Source organism: Hippocampus zosterae, chromosome 7 (genome assembly GCF_025434085.1).
Source record: "Hippocampus zosterae strain Florida chromosome 7, ASM2543408v3, whole genome shotgun sequence".
In the NCBI taxonomy this organism is placed as follows: Eukaryota; Metazoa; Chordata; class Actinopteri; order Syngnathiformes; family Syngnathidae; genus Hippocampus; species Hippocampus zosterae.
Window position 1 is genome coordinate 4,347,266 of NC_067457.1, and position 18,822 is coordinate 4,366,087.

The following is an 18,822-nucleotide window of genomic DNA, read 5'->3' on the forward strand; positions in this document are numbered from 1 at the left end:
CAGGTGATGGGGAGGCTTAAGGTGACAAAAGGCAAGACGGACACCTCGTGCGTCAGCGAAAGGAGCCCTGGGATGCTTGAGGATGTTCTTCCGCAGCGGTCAAAGTTAAGAAATCCGGATTTCGAGGAGGTGAGACGAACAAGGTCAGGAGGGCTGAGGTCGGAGAAACCTCAATGTCCGGAAATGCGCAGAAGACTGGCGGGGGGGAAAAAATGAGACACCATTCGAATGAACCCTCGGCGTGAAGAAGTCAAGAAGGTGATCGGGGCAGGACGGGAACGCGGTGTTCAACAGGCGGGAGGGGGGGAAGGGGGGGGTGACCCGACAAGGAGATAAGCAGGCGAGAGCAGAATGAGTCCGCGCGGCATGAGAGACCGACGACAGGCTCTCGATCGAGGAGGCTGACGGAAGTCTTCGCCGCGTCTAACCTGATTAGGGGCCAGTCGAGGCTGGGAGGGAACGTCGAAGAAAAAAAAAAAAAGAAGGCAGGAATTACAACAGGCCACTTGCTGAAAGAAGCCTCTTCAATCTGGGAGCTTGAATTAGAGCGGCAGGAACAGCGGAGAGGAAGCCACAAAACCACAGTAAGTAAATTAGGAGGCTGCGGCTGGAAAACTGGATCGTGAAAGCCGTGGGGGGGGGGGGAATTTGGCGCTCTCCGGAGTGCTTTCTACGCTTTACCTTAATGAATTGATTCCCCGTCTTAGCAATGTTTGCATTTCATCACTCCCCATGACATCACCCCGACTCTCTTTTTTTCTTCTTCTCTGCCCCTGTTGATTTGGCAAAGTGCTACAAAGAAAGGAATACATCTAAATTCACTGCTAATTGTCCCACAGCAGCACGAGTCGTTGGTAATTTTGTCGAATCCAGGAAATCTACCTTGTCAGCCCTGCAATTAACCATAACGACTTGCATTCATTTATAAAAAATACTCAACTTTGTCTTTCTTTCCCAGTATGGGTCTGAAACAATGATTTGAAGTTATACAAGGGCAGCGAACAGACGGCAGATGCATACAAATAACCCTCCAAGACAACAGGGGGCGATAGTCTGTGGGCCAAAGGAACATTATGGCCGGTTGTCGCTTTCCGACTTTGTGGAAATAGTTGAAAGAAATCTGTTTGAGTTCCACCCCGGCTGTTTGAATTTGTTTTGTGATTTCTGTTTTGATTCATTACTTTCAATTTTCGTTGTTTCACCGAAGGAAATATTGATCCATACGCAAGGCGAATCGGAATTGTAAGGCGCGCTGTCAGCTTTTGAGAAAATTTTAGGTGCGACTTATGATGTGGAAAACACGAATCTTCCTCCTGTTTTTTTTTTTGTAGGTTAAGATGCCATCCAATGGGAATCAGCCTTTGACGCTTCAGTTTGGTCTGATTAACCACGAAGGTCGCTACCTCACAGCTGAGAGATTTGGCTACAAGGTTTGAAAAATAATCATATGCTACCAGATTTTTCCCATTATGTCTTGCCTCTGGGGAATACGCCGTTGGGGGGGAAAAAAGAATAGGTCCTGTCCCGTTCTGTCCCTAACCCTACGCTGCGTCTATGCCTATCAGGTGAATGCATCAGCTCCAAGCATGAAGAAGAAGCAGATCTGGACTCTGGAGCAAGACTCCCAGGCGGCGTACCTACGCAGCCACCTCAGACGCTACCTGGCCTCCGACAAGGACGGCAGGGTGACCTGCGAGGCAGACGGCCGCCACTCGGACTGCCGCTTTCTCATCGTGGCCCAGTCGGACGGCCGCTGGGCCCTTCGATCCGAGCGGCACCTGCGCTTTTTCGGCGGCTCCGGGGACCGCCTGTCCTGCTTTGCCCAGGGCATCGGCGACGGCGAGCTGTGGGCGGTGCACCTGGCTTTGCATCCGCGGGCCAACTTGTTGTCGGTGGCCCGCAAGCGCTACGCCCGTCTCTCGGCGGAAGACGGCCAGATCTCTGTGGACGCCAACGTTCCCTGGGGGGTGGCCGCCATCCTGACCCTCGTCTACCGCAACGGGAAGTACTGCCTGAAGACCTGCGACGGCCGCTTCCTCGGCAACGACGGGAAGCTCGTGCAGCAGAGCGGCAGGACCGCGACCTACACGCTGGAGCTCAAGTGTGGAAAGCTGGCTTTCAAGGACTGCGAGGGCAAGTACTTGTCGCCCGTGGGACCCGCCGGCACCTTGAGGTCGGGCCGCTGCTCCAAAGCGGGAAAGGACGAATTGTTCGACCTGGAGGAGAGCCACCCGCAAGTGGTTCTGATGGCAGCCAATGGGAAATACGTTTCCATGAGGCAAGGTAGGTGGAGCCATAGCGTGATTTCATTTGAAATATTCTCATCCCTAATGGCAAAAACTCTCCATGGCAACCCAGGCTCAATTTAGCTCCACCCCGACATACAAAGCTGATCATAAATTGAGTCTCACCACTAAATCAATCATAAATGTATTTCACTTTAAATAAAAAAATGAAAAAGTCTATTGCTTTCCCTGTAGCGGCTTTGCTGGCTAATGCTGTTAAGACGCCAAAGTCCATTCTTGACCAAAACAAGGCCGCGTTTCTTTGATACGTGAGCAAAATTGTAAAGATTGCAATTTGCCGGGGCTCATTTTACATCGACGTCGAAGGGCGCTACGAGTGGTTGCTAAGTGTTCAGTTGCCGATGGTTGAAAAGGCGCACGCACCGGTCTGATTAGCATACCGTCGGTACGCCGGGCGACTGGCTGCAGATTCTTACGTTACTCCACCTCGGTTTGCTGAAACGCAATCCGTCCCCGTGATCATTGTTCCAAGTTAGCGGCGGAGCTGCCGACAGAAACCAAATAACCGGGAGCGCATTCAATCGATTACTCGGAGGGACGGACTGCCAGCATCTCTGCGCGTTACATGTCAATTTCCATATTCGCATCATACCGATTGTACATTTTCCTCGCGCCCTCCTTCCGCTTCACACAAACAAAAGCGCCATCTTTCACCATCGCACACACGCCCACACGCACTAACATCGTGTCCCACTGTGGCGAGCAGGGGAGGTGAAGTGTGTTGAATTATTGATGAATTTAGTCCCCTGTTCCTGGAAGGTAAAGAGAGCGTCTGCTTTCAGAAACACAAGCCCCGCCCCCCAACCCCTGGCCAAAAGCGTCTTGGCCTCACCCAATCTAACCTCACCCACTGACCTTAGATTAGGATTGTATTTATTCATGATTTTATTTTGATTAATTTCTACACACATACTTTGTGAAATTTTAAAAATCCGCCCGCATATGTATGAATGCCCATCCAACCGTTTAAAAATCACATGTGGCCCTTAAGGGTCAGTTTTCCATGACAAACAAATAATCGCCGCCCATGGCCTGGAGTCGTATTAATTTAACAATACAGTGAAGTGGAACACAGTCCATTCCGCAACGCCGGCCGCATAACAAATAAAAGAAATAGAAATACAGCGCCCCACTCAAATTGTTACCAACCATTATTCCAAAAGCTACGTTTGACGGGAACATTTAAAACTATTCATCACAAGCGAAAGAAAAAGCAAAACGTGCGGTCGGTTCACCTTGTGCTGCTGTGGCAAGTGTAATTATTGCTTTAAATAGCTTCTTTGAACGGAAATGTCAGTTATTTAACGAAGCCGGCGCCGTGGATGTCCGGGCACTGCATCTCATTTGTTTGCAACTAGCTTAATTGTTGAGGTAGCCGAGTGAATCGGGGAAGTGCGTTTGTGTGTGTGTGTGTGTGTGTACCTCTGCTGCGCGACGCGATGATGAAAGGAGCCGCAGGTGAAAGGGAAAGTGCACAAGGGAGTCAACGACGTGATGTTGATGGATTCTCAAAGGAATTCAGAACCGCAGTCATCCGACCTCACTTTGTGCTCCTTTCGTTGCTAATGGACCAAGCGAGTCCGGCTAGAAAAGAAACTTGGATGTTATTCAAGGTAGATGCTGTAGATTAGGAGAATGAGAAGCAGTTTATTTCATGATTCACTTTTTTTGGGGGGGCGTTTACACTAATAGTGCTGTGCGTGAAAAAGATTCGGATTTCATCCAAGCATTCCACTGATCACGCTTGTTGGTGTAGCATTAAGCTAGCAGACTTTTCCTAAATCAGCGAAACCTGGTCGTATATATACATACACAGCATGTAATTCTCTTTGTTTTACATTTGAAGCAAGCATCCAATGTGAGCAGTAAAAAAAATAAAAAAAACATAAAAGGCAAGACAAAATGCAGTAGAGAAAGATAACAGATTGGGAGAAAGAGAAAAAAAAAGGAGACGGGGATAGTGGCATCAGCTAGCCATTAATAATAGATGCCGGAGCCATCTATGGCTGATGGATTAGTCGGGCCTGCTCCACTTTCAGACTGCAGGTAGGACAACGGCAGAAAGCGGAGCCGGAGCTGGGCTTACGTCCAAAACGAAGGCGCGTGGCAAAGATTCCCATCTGCCGTGTGCGAGCCACAACTACAAAACTTAACTTATGTCGGCGGCGGTGATGATGACATGGCCTTGTTGCGCATGCTTGACCGAGCCTTGCGATGGCCATCAGCGGAGGTTTTGATAACTTCAGATTGGCTCCTCAGATTTCACCGTATCCAATCTCTTTCGCCGCTCTTCTCCCGTTTCCCCTCCTCCGCCCATCGACGTGCGCAGCGGCCGCGAGGTTCCAGCTGAGCCCCGACGGAGGATCGTTTCTGGGTTGAATTAGTGTGAAATGGACACACGGGATGGGAAGACAAAAAGCATGACATTGACTCAGGATGGAAGACGCGATAGGAGAGTACCTTCAGGCATGGCTGCGCAGCAGAGGGGCGGCCTTCAGACGCACTTCATACCTATGATGAGTCACACCCCCGCCCACATCTCCCAAAGCCCGATTTATTACAAGTTAATAAGATGTGCATTAACGTGTCCAGGTAGCCCAGCGAGCGTGACGTCTTTGTCAGGTGTCGTCAAACTCTCGCTTTGCTCTCATCCGCGTGCGATCGAAATGAGAAGCCGCCGGAGAAAAAAAATCAAAAATTAAAAATAAAAATTAGACAAGAAATGCAATCTCTTGAAATAACAGCTTTCAAAGGGGGGAAGGGATAGTATGGTACTTTACATGATTAGATATTTGCCTGTATATGGCATTTGCGGGCTGCTTGATGTTTAGCAAGAAAATACCGCAGCGAAAAAAAATCATTTGAATTTATGATTGTAATTGATTTTCATGAAGGAAAAAAAAATTACAAAATAAATGTCGATTTCTCGTTCATCAGTTTTGTGCCGTCCTTGAAAAGTACTTTTCACCCAAGAGAGCCCTTTGCTTTGGAAAAATAACTTACAGTACGTGGATATTTTCCCCTCGTACATCAAATCTCTAGTCTGAATACATGTAATGCATATAACACACACACAATAGAATAATCCAGATCTCAGAAAAGCCCCTCTTTCCTTTCCGAAAATACCTTAACGTAAATGCACTCTCATTTTTACAGCTTGCTCTGCCTACATTTGATCATTCGTTCCTTGCGACTTGAGTGGCGGCGCCAATTATCTGCACATCCTGCTAAGTGTGGACCTAGAAATCCGCCGCTCTTCCTGTGGGGGGTTTTTTTTTCCTCGATTCTTTTATTGAGGGGATTGAGAGGCTGGATGGGCAGCACTCGAAAGCTGATTATATCTGAACCCAGCTGTGAAAGAGGGCAGATAGGCCGGCCCCAAAGGTAGGGTTACGGGGGGCGAGAAGGAGGCGGAGAAGATTATTAGAGAGGGATGACCAGAAAAGAGAGAGAGATAAGCGCGCCGTCGTTAAGGGATTAAGAATATTCATTGGGGAGATTGTGTTATGCATCTCATTAAAGGTTTAGGCCCGCACAATCTGTCCGTCTAGTGGTCGCGCGAGTGGTTCTGAAAGTTTTTATACCAGGTACTGTCTGGTAAAATCACTTCTTCAAAGACCACCATCGTGACCATCCTTAGAATACAGTAACAAAGCAAAACAGACGTATCCTAAAATTGTCTTTTTCAATATTCCATTCAAACATTTCCGACCCACCGCTCATAAATGACGTGGTGCAATTGTATTGAATTTAGGTAATACTCATGTGTACCACCAGAGGGAGCTTGCGCAAAAACAATTGGGAGAGTCACTATGATGTAATCTTTTATATCACTTTTTTTATATCACTTTTATATCACTAATTATATCACTAAGGTAATTTAATTTTAGGATTTGATGGATCATTTTTATTGGCGTTGACCAACCACTGCAACACGAGGCACACTCACAATTCTTCATGACTTTGGAAAACTATCGCACCCGCCACATTTCTCCGATCGGATCGCTTAACAGTACTGCGACCGCCCTTTGCTCTCGCTTTCCCAGGAGTAAGCCTCGCCGCCAACCAGGAAGATGAGACGGAGATGGAGACGTTTCAGATGGAGATGAACAAGGAGAACAACAAGTGCACTTTTCGCACCAGCCGGGGAAACTACTGGGCCCTGGTGGCCCACGGAAGCATCCAGACTACAGCCACCCAAGTGTGAGTGATGCTCCCATTCTCAATGAGGCACCTTTAAACGTCCAGGCGACATGTCGGGATTAAGTGGGCGCGCTCAGCTTCTACCGTTTGTGACATTTTATGGCCACTGTATGCAGTTCAGCAAACAGCCTGTTTGCAATGGAGTGGCTTGGTCACAAGATGGCGCTAAAAGCAAACAATGGCAAATACATCTGCACCAAGAAAAATGGACAGTTACTGGCCGTCAGTGAGTCCATAGGTGAGATTTTTAGATTTTGTTTGTCAGTCTCGGATTTATTTCCCTTTGTAAAATCGCTTTTGTCAGGGGAGGACGAACAGCTCAGTCTGAAACTGGTCAACCGGCCCACGTTGATCCTCCGAGGGGAGAACGGCTTCATCTGCCACCACAAGAACTCCAACACCCTGGATGCCAGCCGATCCGTTTACGACATTTTCAGCCTGCAATTCAGCGACGGCGCCTACCACATTCAAGGTGGGCACATAAACACGGCCTCGCAAACCAGACCTACTTCAGTTGAACACTTCACTGCAAAGGACTAAGTGATTGATAGGTCTAAATTCACTGGTTGGCAGCCAATCACAGGGCTCCATTTTACTTTACAGATACAGATCATTGTTTTTCCGACAACAGGAATCAAACAAATAATAAAAACGACTTCCTCGTTTGTGTTTTGATGCCGTCACATCACGCCGATGAAGACGTCACTAGCGCGCTTCCCCCATAGTGGAAACACACGACGCAACCGTGTTGACTGTTCCACTTTGCTTTTTGGAAATGTGGTTTTCGTTGAGTGAAGGGAAATATTTACACTTCACCATACTAACAAAAAAAAAAAAAAAAAAAAACAATTTCCAAGCAAGTCGATATTTTCCTATGGTTTGAAAATGGACTTTTCCTGTTCCATGACTAGTTAGGCGAGATGTCGTGGAAGAACTTAACCTTGCCTGGCAACAAGTTCCACATTAGTGGCTCTGGATTGAAAGAAAATCGAGCCCTGCCGCAACTATCCCAAAAAATATATATATACTATTTTAACCCAACAATAAAGGTTTTGAAGCAAAGAACAAAATAACATGCTGCCATTTTCCCCCCTCCTAGTCCAAAGGCCTTTTGGTTGGCACAAAACTGTTGGACATCAAACCAATGCATTCTGAGCAGTTTTTTTTTTCTTTCACAAAAATCAACTCAGTCAAAATTTTAGCATTATTGAGGTACTATGTTTGTTCTGTATGGTGTTCCAAATCTGTCCAAAATGATGAGGCGTACTCACTTTGTGGAAGAGGGCAATATAAGACCCGGTGAACTTAAAAAGAAATAGTTTGCCAATTATCTGCGCTTCCATAACTTCCACTAACAACCTCTTCCCAACTTACAAATACATTTTTCTCCGAGTCGAGCTGAATCTCTCAAAAAAATTTTCTCGACCACATTTTGTACCGTCACATTCCGACTCAATGCGATGCGTATGCATTTACCTCACAGGGGCAAACGGTCGCTTCTGGTACGTCGACAGCGGCGGTCTGGTGTGCTCGGACGGCGAGGTCCCCGAGGATTTCAGCGTGGAGCTCCCGGAGCGCGGCCGCCTCGCCATCCGCAGCAGCGGCGGCCGCTATTTGCGGGGGGACCAGGGAGGCACGCTGAAAGCGGACGGACTCAGTCTGAGTAGCTCGGCATTGTGGGAGTATTAAATCAAAGGAGAAACGAAAACATACCCGTGACCTCGCTGTTGGTTCTGTTGTCAAGGAGACGGCAGTGTCTAGAAATGGAAGTTTTAGGCACAAGACGGATTTTGCAAAGGGGCCTTTTTATGCTTTGATTCCAATTATGTTTTGTCGAGTAGCAATTCAAATGGCTGCCTCACATTATGATGGACTATTTAGATATCAAGCATTTACTTTTTTTAATTTTATTTAAGGCAGAGACTATACAGTCGTCTAATTCCCCTCATCATTTCTTCTTCAAGGAAACTAAGTGGTGCTTTTGATGTGTAATGACACTTGCCACTCATTGGAACGGGCGGGGGGGTCATTTGAGAAAGGCGCAGGCACCGTTAAGGGAGAATGGAGGTCCCCTTTTAGACTGAGTCTCTCCCAAGGAGTATTTTAGCAGATGAGGTCAGGTTTCGAGAAACGGGAGATTCTACCGTGTTGTGCTGTAACTGACACTCATGTCTGCTACATGCGTGCAATCGAAAATTGTCACAGTAGATTTTGTATTCATGGCCTCTCAGTTTTTAGGAATGTAGACAAAGTAACGACAGGGCCAGGGTTTTGGTTCTTGCTCACATTTTAATCCCAGTCTCGGTGAAGTGATGGCACATTCTTACAATTCTAGTGTAGCCGTTGTAGTTTAGGCAGCTCAAACCGGTGTTACGATTAGCGGCGTCAAAGTGTTACGATGTGCAATGATCATTTGCGAGGCAAAACGATCAACAAGTGTAGCAATTTCCTCAAAAACAAGACTTTCCGTTCTCCATTATTCCTCCAATTTTGTGCACGTGATCAAAATCCGAGTTGTCACGCTGTCTACCCGTACAGATGTTAAATAATAAGCAGAGAACTTTCATTTCGTCTGAGTTCTTCGTATACACTAAGAAGACATGATGTCACCTTGCCCGTGGACACGCCCTCACCAAAGGTACAGGAGACTCGGCTTTGATGGAGCCGCTGCAACATTTCCTAACGACGCGGAGGACGAGAACAGAAAATTAGAATGATGTACTGACTAACATCAGAAAAATATTTCATGATTTTTTTTTTTAAAAGACCAAATTATTCTCCATGTAAAACCTCATGCGGTTTTCTGGTTCAGCAGTTTTATGGCGTCCGTAAATGGTCATTGCAGGAGAGCCCTTTGCACTACGATTAAAAAAATAATAATAATAATAAAATAAATAAAAAACTTTTTTGTTTTTTCCACAAAAAAAAAATAATTGAAATTTTGTTGTTTGCTCTAAACCGGCTCTAATTGCTCTAAATCTTTTATACATGCTTTGGAAAAAGCATGATGAAAATGAAACATTAAGAGCACGTTTCTGTACGTCTGCATGTACGGCTATTTTGCCCAAATTTAAAATGACATTTTGTCATGCATCTGGTTAAGGAATGGAGTGATCCGATGCGGCCTCCGAGAAGCAGTGATGATAAATTGGGGCCTCCTCCATCCATTAACTTTCCCCATCCTCGAGGCAGATGAACAAGGATAGAATATTCGGAGTAAATAATACTTTTTAGACCAAATGCGGGTTGTAATCGTACGACTTTCTGGAGTAGTTGGAATCACCGATCCGACGGGTGAAGGTAAACAACCAATTTGGGATGCGAGTTTTTGCAGTTAGCGTCAGTCTCGACGAACAATTTCTTTGCGAGACTTACCTCGGCGCGCAGTAGGGCCTCTCTCGCACGTAAACTCTGCATCCTGATTGTGGCAGAAGGCTTTTCGGGTGCTTTCTGCAACAAATTCTGGAGAAAAGCACAGGAGACAAAAAACAGAATAGAATTAAGATCAATTGTCTCATCTCTCGACGGAAGAGATAACCAAACATTTTAAGTTTGGACCAATATTTCTGCTTAATGCCATCGAAATGTCTTCAATTTCATGCATTTCTCCTTCACTGCGTCCAAAATCCAAGAGGGAGCTTGTAACCTGGACTCTCCGCAGGATTGCGTGATGCGTTCCACACACGGCTTCCAATGAGGAGCTCTCAACCTGAACCTCCACGATGGCCAGGGACTCCTCGTGCTCCACCGCCAGTTTAATCTGTACGAGAAAGCCACGACTCCATCACACTTTTGCCAGTACGACTGGAGCTATCACCATTTTTTTAGAATCAATTCTTGCAATAGGATTATTAGGGGAAAAAAGGGGGGGTTGCGCAATGAAAACAACAAAAAGTGCCCGTGACCTCTTTTGCCGTCAGCTTTACTGCGCCACCGTTTGGTGCTCGAGCATGGACCACCGAGTTCTTGATGGCCATCTTGTCTCCTTCCATCTTGACGCCTCCGTGGCCCTCACGGAGGAGCCAGTCCAGCAGTGCGACGCACACGCTCGGCAGCGTCTCGCCGGGGCGTCGCTCCGAATTTTTCAACGTGTCCCTCACTAACTGCGACGACACCTTAACGCTCGTAGAATGCCGGGCGCTCCCCGCATGGCTTCCTCCGCCGCGGCGCCTTTCCAAAAATGCTTGGACGCCGTCCCCGGCGGTGACGTCGTAGCGTTGAGGTGTAGCGTTTCTTCCGGCCGGACCGACCATCCGCAGAGCGTGCAAGTAATCCACCAGCAGTGTGTTCAAGGGTAAACTGACAAGACCGCCGTCGGGCTGCGAAGCCGCCTCCTCTGCTCCGAGGATCCATCCGAGTGACAAAGTCAGAGAGAAGGAAACGAGACAAGGCAACGACGATTCTTCTTCGGTAGCCAGTGGCAGGGAAATCTCCAGTTTCTCTCCTGGCTGAAGATTCTGGAAAGGGAACGAATAATGCGCGGAGCGGCTTTGCCCCTTGGTGGAGTCGCAAAGCGAAGATGCGCTGACGTTTAATGTCCATCCTTGCTCCAGAATATATGAACTTGCATTATCCAGGATGCAGTTCAAATTCAAAGAGTCTTTCTGAAGCAACGTCATCCAGCCGATGGCGGCGTGACATCGGATCGGTTTCTCCCGAGCGGGTGAGAGCGTCCCGCCGTCTGCTCCGGCGCTCAAGAGGAAGATGATGTTGAGCACCTGATTCAGCCGTTTCAGGGTTTGGTTTCTGGATTTGATTGAGGCTTTCAGCACCGATGCTCTACAGAAGAAATAATACAGAAAAAAAAAAGCAGGGGCACGAACGAAGCTCAAGAGAGCAAGGATACACTGTACCGTATATGTTAGACGTAAAAAAAAGGATTTGCAGTACATTTTGAAGGACCGGTACGGCCTCAAAGAACATCATGATGAGTCATTGTTGCTAGGCAGACGAGTGCGGAGAGGGCGTACCTAATAAAGGTTTTCTTATCTTACCTTTCAGAAACATTCCCAATAGCCGACAGGACATCTTTGATGCTGCGGCCGGCGCGTGAAGAAGGAAGCTGGGACGGCCCTCCGTCGTGCAAACCAACAGGAAAGGAAATCCTCTGGAGCTGCCCTCTGCAGGACAGTCCTAGCAGCTCAACTTTACCTGGGACAGAAAAAAAAAATATTTGCGCACATCTGTCGAAAAAGGTTAAGGATATATTATTGATTGATAATATTCACAGGTGAACTTTCAGTTTCCCCTGAATAGCACAATGTAATTCAATAACTTGTTTTACCTTCAGTGGTCCTTGCGGGTCTTGCCAAAGCAATGAGCCGACACACATTTAAACTAATGACGTTCCACGGGGGAGAAACTTTGTTTGGGGATCCCGCTTCATCATTTGCTGCCTCGGCGGAGGCCAGATGCAGTACCAGGAGGTCTGAACCAGTGCTGTAGTAAAGGAGGCGTTCATGGAGAAAGGCACACACCACAGGTCCGGGGACAGACAACTCGGTGAAAGTAGCTCTGACGCCGCCTCCTTGCGGTCCTCCTCGCCTGGATGCGACCAGCACAACTCTGCCTCGTTCGCCCAGCGCCACCAAACGGTCTGCCGGATCTGTTCGAGTCCCGGCGGAGGCGCCGACAAACACAACGGGCTGTTCGAGGCTGTGGAGGACTCTGAGCTGTGAGCCTGGAACACGATGAGCGGCGAAACACAGACGGCCATCCGGCAGACCGCAAATAACAACCGGAGATTTGGCTAGGGCTGCGTCGATCCCGAATAGGAGTTTGAAGAGGAGTGGCTCAAGGCGGATGTGACCGCTCGGTAAGCTCGAGGAGGATGGCGAATCCGCAGAGTGGACACAAAACAGCACCGGCCTCCTTTCGCTCAACTCATCTGGGCTGTGATCCTCTGAGTCTGAGATCAACGGCACTTTAAATGAACCGCACGTTTCATAGCTGGTCAACTGTGACGCTTCGGCTATTTTGTAGCGTGACAACAGCCAGGATGCATTCGTCAGCCTGAGGCTCAGCAGCACAGAATTGACCAAGAGTAGTGCGAAGACTCCATCTTCTCTGATAACAAGATCCTTTGAGGATACTTTCACACAAGGTGCAGTAGATGAGTTGGCTCTTTGAATCCTAAAGATGAAGAGAGTAGACTTACAATAGGACAGTATTTCCCAACAGTTATTCTCTTTATTTCAGTTCCATACCACTAGAGTTACAATCATGTCGTTTTAAGCGACTGCTGTATCTCTCTGACACCGCCAATGAACTCTGTCCCCTTAGTAAAAGTGACACGCCTTCAACAGCTACTGCATTGGATGTCATGAAAGAGTGCAGGTCTGTGATGTACGAAAAGTTCTAACCTGGACGACAACGATGAAAAACGGATGCAATAAACTCCACTGCAGCAGGCCGCATAGAGGATCTGCTCGTCTTCATCCACAACGAGGTCCCTCACAGGACCAGGAAAGATGAGGACGGCCTGGAGATGAATTATTAGCAGGACTGGGTGATTAAACAGTCGCATCGATTAATTCAAGCCCAATGCTCAGGAGGACTGATTTTATATTGATTCCTAATTGACCTTTTCTTTCGTAGTTCGTAGTATTACTGCTACTTTGTCAATCGCTGCTTTCAAAAATAACATTAAAAACGGCGTCATTAAGAGAAAAAAAGTGAAAGTACAATCCAAACTTGCCTTCAACCCTGTGTTTCGGTCGTTCAAAGCATAAACCTCGTCGTCTCCAGTGCAGATGAACACATGGGATCCCACTAGCAGGGTGCTTGACATCGAAGAAAATCCAAAGTCTGACAGCGTCTCAACCGCACACCTTCCTTCCATGACTATAACCTAAGGAAACTAAGCACGTGTGAAGTTAACTATAACCATATTACCATTATAACCATAATTTGGTGTCGCTCGTGTCAGAAATATTCGCATATTCTCAACACCAGATGACAATGTCTCTAAATTCCGCGGATCGCATTCTGACCAATAGCAGTTGAGCATGTTCTTCTTCTCTTTGTGTTAAGAGCGTTTAGGCGCCATACTGCCGTCTACTGGAGGACCTCTGAACCCCGTGCAAGACCCGAGTTCTTATCCCCAGAGCCAAGACGGACGGGGCCCAGCCCCCATCAAATCAATGTTGTCCCCCCCCCCTCACCTAAATCCCCCATAACATATATATATTTTTCTTTACATAAGTACTTTACTGTGAAAATAACTTGGGCCTTCTTGCCATTCACAATTTTTGAGAAATATCCTTAAAAGAAAGCTCTCAAAAAGATTATATTAAAACTAGGGCTTTCAACGTAGCATTTTTTTCATCTTAGTCCAGCCATAGCAATACTGCCAGTGATGCTTTTATAATTTTTTTCCCCATCTAATTAAGTCATAGATTATTGGTAAAATGTAGTCATGAATTGAAAAAGAATAACAATACTGTACCTTGTTGGGGGTATGCCAATGGTGATAAAACAAGTGTCATTCATAATTTGTAGTAAAACACTATCGGCATAAACAAAGAGGTTGAGCAATAAAACAGGTTTAATGAATAAAGACGTGCAGTAACCTAAAAGAAAAAAAAGATACACAAAACACACTAGTTATAGCTATTCTTCACCCATAGCTGACTTGATTATTTCTGTTCTTTTCACACTGGCTGCCTCTTTAAACTTTGTGATGCCCTCATTGCAGGATTTTTCCTGCAAGTGGGAGAAAACAGGGCAATTAGATACAACGGCATTTATAGTGTTAAAATAAAAACAAGTATATATAATTTAGAGTGTTACAAAAGTAACATACAACTTCGAAGATGTGCTTCTCCAGTTGCAGCTTGAAAATCTCTTCCACGGTCAGCTCTTCAACTTTCTTCTTCAGGGCAATAAAGTGGCATGAAGGTGAATGGGATTTGTGCTCTTTCCTGCAAATACGGGGAGACAAATAAGCGGTTGAGGAGGCAATCTTACACATCAAAAGTACTTTTAGATTAAAAAGAAATGTGTTTGTAGATTATGATCTCAACGTTGATACTTTTAAACATTGAGAAATAACCATTATGATTACGTAGAAAAATGAGAAGGCTTCAATTGGGACCAAGTATTTTGCCGTGTCAGAGCTCATTAAATGGACCAAAGAAAATGCACATATGTTAAAAAGTAGACAGCTGAGCATCAAAGCAAAGTGTCTATCCATCTTACTCCGGGTCATCCTCAGGCTCCCAGCCTTCCAACTCTTTCAGGCAAAAAAAACACATGGCGACATCGGGGCTGTTATCCGAAGGCGTGTGGATGAAGCCGGCCTTAGCCATCTGTAAAAACGCAACGATCAACATTTTCAGGTGATTGCACTCAAAAGCAGGACGATATGGTCTTTAAATCTTTAACATTTCCCCGGCGCTTACAGAAAAAGCAAACGATTGAGATATTACTTACACACGGGCTTTGCTGTCGTTTACTTTCCGGTTGCGAACTGTTTACCATTCGATCGCGTTGCGATTCAACAGCTAAGGTAGTTAGCTCACGGCTGGACAACTTATACTCACGTTGTCGGGTGTGCAAGTGCAGTCTTCATCGAACGGCCATCCTTCAAACGTCTTCAGCCTATTCTCGTAAAGGAACATTTTCAGGCTACCTTCAACAAACAGCTCCATTTCGTGCTGATCTGGGATCTTTTTTTGAATGAGGTTTTCGCCACGACCGTTTTCAAATTCCCGTCGCCTTTCGAGAGTGTGTTTTGATTGGATGAGAAAGAGGAAGAGGGAAAAAAAGCCTTCCTTCTTCGTGAATATACAAACACAGAAGCGGGTTGCGTTTACTGCCGCCTGGTGGTCACTTTGATAAAAGGCGAAATAAAATAGTCAAGCATTGTGACATTTGTATTCTTATTTATTACGCAATATACAGGTATGCATGCACATGCACACATTTTAAACCAACTTGGGCCACCTAAGGTGCAATACATCTTAAACGTATTTAAAGCTAAACTTACTGAAAAAATACACTTGAGTCACATCCATTGTGACACAGAAAATGTTTATTTCAGTGTTTCAGTGTAAAAAAAAGACCAATCTGCAATATTCTGCAATATATCTGCAATACAGCGAACTCTCACATATCCGTGGTTTGACATTCACAGATTCACCTATTTGGAACGGATTTAGAGAAAGGCATATATTATTTATCGTCTGTGAAGAATATTACTACTGCCGTTTATGGAAGAGGTGTGACCATCTTGGTGTATGTCTCTCTGCCTATATTATACTGCCTCTGAATTGCCAAGGACGTGACGTACGGGTTTACGCCACACATTGTTAAGATGAATTCTTTGAAATCGTCGCAATTAACGCTTCCAAGACTGCAGGTCAAAGTGTAAAAAAAACTGCAATTGTATCATCTTTTTCAAAATTCTAAACCTTCTTGACTGTGTCAATTATTCGCGGAAGAGCAGGAGTTCACTGTATTTTTTTTAACTACACACGCACACACACAAAATCAATGCTAAAATCCTCAACTGAAGCACAAAACGAATGCACATTCTTAAGGCAATTTGATCCCTACACATTAAAGGTAGCTATACACTGGAATATATTAGACCTTTTTTTTTTTACTTAAAAAAAAAGAAAAAAATGAATTACAAAGCAAGATAATAAATACCCCCCCAAAAATTGTGAAATCAACATCACTGAAAATGTTAGATTGTATTGTGCTGCTCACACAACGTACCAGTTGTTGTAAACCGTGTGAGAGGGGGTTCTCTCTTTCCTTCTGAAGATGGTCAATAAGACGCCCTTGTTTCAATCCATCTTTTGAAACCCCCCAAACCTCCCACCGCGCGTGCGCTTCTTCGGGAAAGCCCTCACTCTCTCTGAACCAACAGATGGATGGGATCCGAGAGGACCAGAAAAAAAAACAGTTTGTATCTTCAGCTTCCAAATGGCCAATAGTTCCCACGTGTAGAGTATGTCAGCCGGGTAAGCAAACTTTCCCGGCGAAGAGCAGGCCGACGATGGTGAAAAAAATGGACAGGACGAAGAGCACATAAGAGGAACCCACCCCGGTGTTGTTGGGCAGCTTGTACGGCTGTCCTCCAACCTCGTTGACGTAGAAGCCGATGGGGAAGATGAGGGCGGCCATACAGAAGAGGACCACTGAGGTGAGACAAGGAGGAGAGCGTGAGAATGCTCACACGTGAAGGATTCATGCTTGGAATGCTTGTTACTAGCAAGGTCAAGGAAAGGATCAAATTCACAAGTCAAGGCATAATTCACGATTCCGGATGTATTTTAAGTGAGGAAAGAAGGAAGCGAGGAGACACCTACGCCCTGTGAAGGCGATCCAGCGGGCGTATCGGATGACCTCACGGCGCCAGTGGGACATGATCAGCAGGCAACAAGTGACGGTTAGCGAGAGGACGCCCACGATGATGAAGAAAAGGGTGGTGAGCCACTCGGGAGGCATGTGCGGGGGGATGCAGGTCCGATCTCGGCCGTGAATGGTCTGGCATTGTCGTACCAGACCGACAGTCAGCGAGCCTGGATAAGGAAGAAGAAGTGTTAAGACAAAATTACACGAGTGCGTCACTTTCTACACATTTTTGTCATGTCGGCCTTGTAATGTTCAAATCGTGTCTCATGCTGGAGTGGTTGAATCTTTTTTTTTTAAATCTAGCACAATTAGATTAGTTAAGGGCGGAAGATAAGTGAAATATGCTCTTTATGTTCGATGCTCTCTCAGCTCTTTTCTTGCTGTTGTTGCTTCCGTTTGCACTTTTATGTACATTGAGCTCCCCTGGCCCAATACAAATGACATCATGAGTCATACGGCATCGTGTTTTAATTCTCTGGGTGGAAGGTGGAACTCTCCCAAGAGACTTCATTAAAAGTGAAGCAATCGCAGTCGTGATACTTCCCGCCTTAATTAGATATGACTAATTTAGCCACAACCAAAGGATGGTGATTTCACACCACGGTTTACCGAACGCCTTCCAATACTGCCAATATTTCTGAATTGTCAAATTTCATTGAATTGGCACCTTTTTGTGGCATACCAGGGCGCTTTGGGAAAATAACAGTGAATAGGTCAGTAAATATAATAGCCCCCAACAAATCGGCGAAGAGATGGGGGAACGTTGTAGTCGGTCAATTTCACACTTGATGATTGGGCAAACATTTAAAAGTCAATTTTCCAAAAGCGGTCCGCTTTACACTGTCCTCGCGTGGAAGTGGTGAAAGTTTTGCAACGTGATGTGACGTCTTACCAGCTGACTCTCCAGTGCTGATCCAGTCCGGATTCGCGATGCTGGCGATGGCGAAGATTTCTGCAGCGAGGAACAGACATCCTGATATGACGGTCAGTTTATCCATGTCCGTGGACTCACGCGGGTGGTGCTGGCGGTCCGATCTTTGTGGCTCGATCCCACCTCAAAGTGCCCGCGGTTAGGTGTGGATCACGTTCATGGCGTTGAATCCCACAGCGTGACAGTGCTCCATCCGAAACAATCGTTTTTATTCCTCCGGAGCAGCTTGCCAGCCCTCGGAGGAGGGACTCACCGCCCGGTTTCGCGGACCGCCATCCCAACAACTTTCCCGAGGATATTCCTCAGCAAAAAGCCTGGATTAGTCGCACAAATGGGAATGTGTTAGCCGCAACAATTATCCAGCAATGATATTAAATCCATGCAGTTGACTTTCCTGCAGTAGCCCTGAAACATGTTACAGAAATGTCGAAAACAAAATACAGTATTTGCCGTCACTTCTTCATAGAAAATATAAATAATTTTAAAATCGAATAGAATATGTCCAAGCGAGGCGACGTTCGTTTTCGGCGATAAAAGCTGCAAAAAACAAAAACTCATATCCAGCAAGCTTGCTTTCTTCACGACTGTCATCAAAAAGTCTCGCGAGAACATACGTGAGGAGGTGCCCCGCGGCCACTTCAGGTACCTCTAGATCTCATTCGATATGACGGGACGAAAAACGATGAATCTCATTTTTTAAAAATAAGGAAATATAATGTACTGGCAAAACACAACTATATAATATCGACAATGTTAATTCCTATTAAGGTGGGAAAAAGTCCTCACATTAATTAGACGTATATACTTGTGTAAAAATACTGAAACTACAGTACTACTGAAAAGTAGACTTTGAAAACGTACTTGATATATTTTTTTTTTTATTTGATTTTGCTCCAAGGGAGGCCGGGTGTCTCTTAAGCCGATGACGTAGATGAAATATGTGAATCAGGTCTGTGGTTTTGAGTTTTTAATCACGTTGCATTTGTGTACTTCACATACCCGTTGATTAATAAAATA

At 45.8% G+C, this 18,822-nt stretch overlaps 4 protein-coding genes across 8 annotated transcripts; 1 reads left to right on the top strand and 3 right to left on the bottom strand.

Annotated features, from left to right (window-relative positions):
* Positions 1-340: 340 nt before the first annotated feature.
* fscn2b (fascin actin-bundling protein 2b, retinal) lies at positions 341-8,217 on the top strand. Of its 2 annotated transcripts, XM_052069731.1 has the most exons (7): positions 341-584; positions 1,332-1,430; positions 1,566-2,283; positions 6,353-6,509; positions 6,626-6,747; positions 6,814-6,981; positions 7,993-8,217. In XM_052069731.1, exons 2-7 carry the CDS (start codon positions 1,338-1,340, stop codon positions 8,196-8,198), a joined length of 1,464 nt encoding a protein of 487 aa, XP_051925691.1. In that variant the 5' UTR covers positions 341-584; positions 1,332-1,337; the 3' UTR covers positions 8,199-8,217. The 2 variants fall into 2 exon arrangements, with proteins under 2 accessions (XP_051925691.1, XP_051925690.1); XM_052069730.1 differs by having other exon boundaries at positions 6,626-6,981.
* Positions 2,201-13,050, bottom strand: faap100 (FA core complex associated protein 100). Of its 4 annotated transcripts, XR_007963051.1 has the most exons (10): positions 12,872-13,050; positions 11,794-12,641; positions 11,504-11,660; positions 10,415-11,288; positions 10,156-10,269; positions 9,885-9,971; positions 9,120-9,188; positions 8,223-8,266; positions 7,986-8,147; positions 2,201-4,676 (listed from the first exon to the last, which is right to left on the bottom strand). XR_007963051.1 is itself a non-coding variant. In XM_052069637.1 (8 exons), exons 1-8 carry the CDS (start codon positions 13,033-13,035, stop codon positions 8,249-8,251), a joined length of 2,331 nt encoding a protein of 776 aa, XP_051925597.1. In that variant the 5' UTR covers positions 13,036-13,050; the 3' UTR covers positions 7,924-8,248. The 4 variants fall into 4 exon arrangements, 2 of the variants coding, with proteins under 2 accessions (XP_051925597.1, XP_051925596.1); XR_007963050.1 differs by having other exon boundaries at positions 7,986-8,266; XM_052069637.1 differs by lacking the exon at positions 2,201-4,676 and having other exon boundaries at positions 7,924-8,266.
* A 987-nt stretch (positions 13,051-14,037) lies between these two features.
* birc5a (baculoviral IAP repeat containing 5a) lies at positions 14,038-15,360 on the bottom strand. Its single transcript, XM_052069788.1, has 4 exons — positions 15,053-15,360; positions 14,709-14,818; positions 14,314-14,431; positions 14,038-14,213 (listed from the first exon to the last, which is right to left on the bottom strand). The coding sequence occupies exons 1-4, from the start codon at positions 15,158-15,160 to the stop codon at positions 14,121-14,123; spliced, it is 429 nt and encodes a 142-aa protein (XP_051925748.1). The 5' UTR covers positions 15,161-15,360; the 3' UTR covers positions 14,038-14,120.
* An 832-nt stretch (positions 15,361-16,192) lies between these two features.
* On the bottom strand, positions 16,193-18,599 carry LOC127603473 (uncharacterized protein C16orf52 homolog B-like). Its single transcript, XM_052069785.1, has 3 exons — positions 17,767-18,599; positions 16,829-17,041; positions 16,193-16,657 (listed from the first exon to the last, which is right to left on the bottom strand). The coding sequence occupies exons 1-3, from the start codon at positions 17,870-17,872 to the stop codon at positions 16,473-16,475; spliced, it is 504 nt and encodes a 167-aa protein (XP_051925745.1). The 5' UTR covers positions 17,873-18,599; the 3' UTR covers positions 16,193-16,472.
* Between the last annotated feature and the right edge of the window lie 223 nt (positions 18,600-18,822).

Coding starts and splice junctions, on each gene's coding strand:
- fscn2b (XM_052069730.1), top strand. CDS start 1,338: ATGCCATCCAATGGGAATCAGCCTTTGACGCTTCAGTTTGGTCTGATT. Junction 1,431..1,565: donor CTGAGAGATTTGGCTACAAG/GTTTGAAAAATA, acceptor TATGCCTATCAG/GTGAATGCATCAGCTCCAAG. Junction 2,284..6,352: donor ATACGTTTCCATGAGGCAAG/GTAGGTGGAGCC, acceptor TCGCTTTCCCAG/GAGTAAGCCTCGCCGCCAAC.
- faap100 (XM_052069636.1), bottom strand. CDS start 13,035: ATGCGACTGTTTAATCACCCAGTCCTGCTAATAATTCATCTCCAGGCC. Junction 11,661..11,793: donor ACCCGCAAGGACCACTGAAG/GTAAAACAAGTT, acceptor TTTCTGTCCCAG/GTAAAGTTGAGCTGCTAGGA. Junction 9,972..10,155: donor CAATCCTGCGGAGAGTCCAG/GTTACAAGCTCC, acceptor GCTTTTCTCCAG/AATTTGTTGCAGAAAGCACC.
- birc5a (XM_052069788.1), bottom strand. CDS start 15,160: ATGGAGCTGTTTGTTGAAGGTAGCCTGAAAATGTTCCTTTACGAGAAT. Junction 14,432..14,708: donor GAGCCTGAGGATGACCCGGA/GTAAGATGGATA, acceptor CCGTATTTGCAG/GAAAGAGCACAAATCCCATT. Junction 14,214..14,313: donor AGAAGCACATCTTCGAAGTT/GTATGTTACTTT, acceptor TCCCACTTGCAG/GAAAAATCCTGCAATGAGGG.
- LOC127603473 (XM_052069785.1), bottom strand. CDS start 17,872: ATGGATAAACTGACCGTCATATCAGGATGTCTGTTCCTCGCTGCAGAA. Junction 17,042..17,766: donor CAGCACTGGAGAGTCAGCTG/GTAAGACGTCAC, acceptor TTCCTTATCCAG/GCTCGCTGACTGTCGGTCTG. Junction 16,658..16,828: donor CTGGATCGCCTTCACAGGGC/GTAGGTGTCTCC, acceptor GTCTCACCTCAG/TGGTCCTCTTCTGTATGGCC.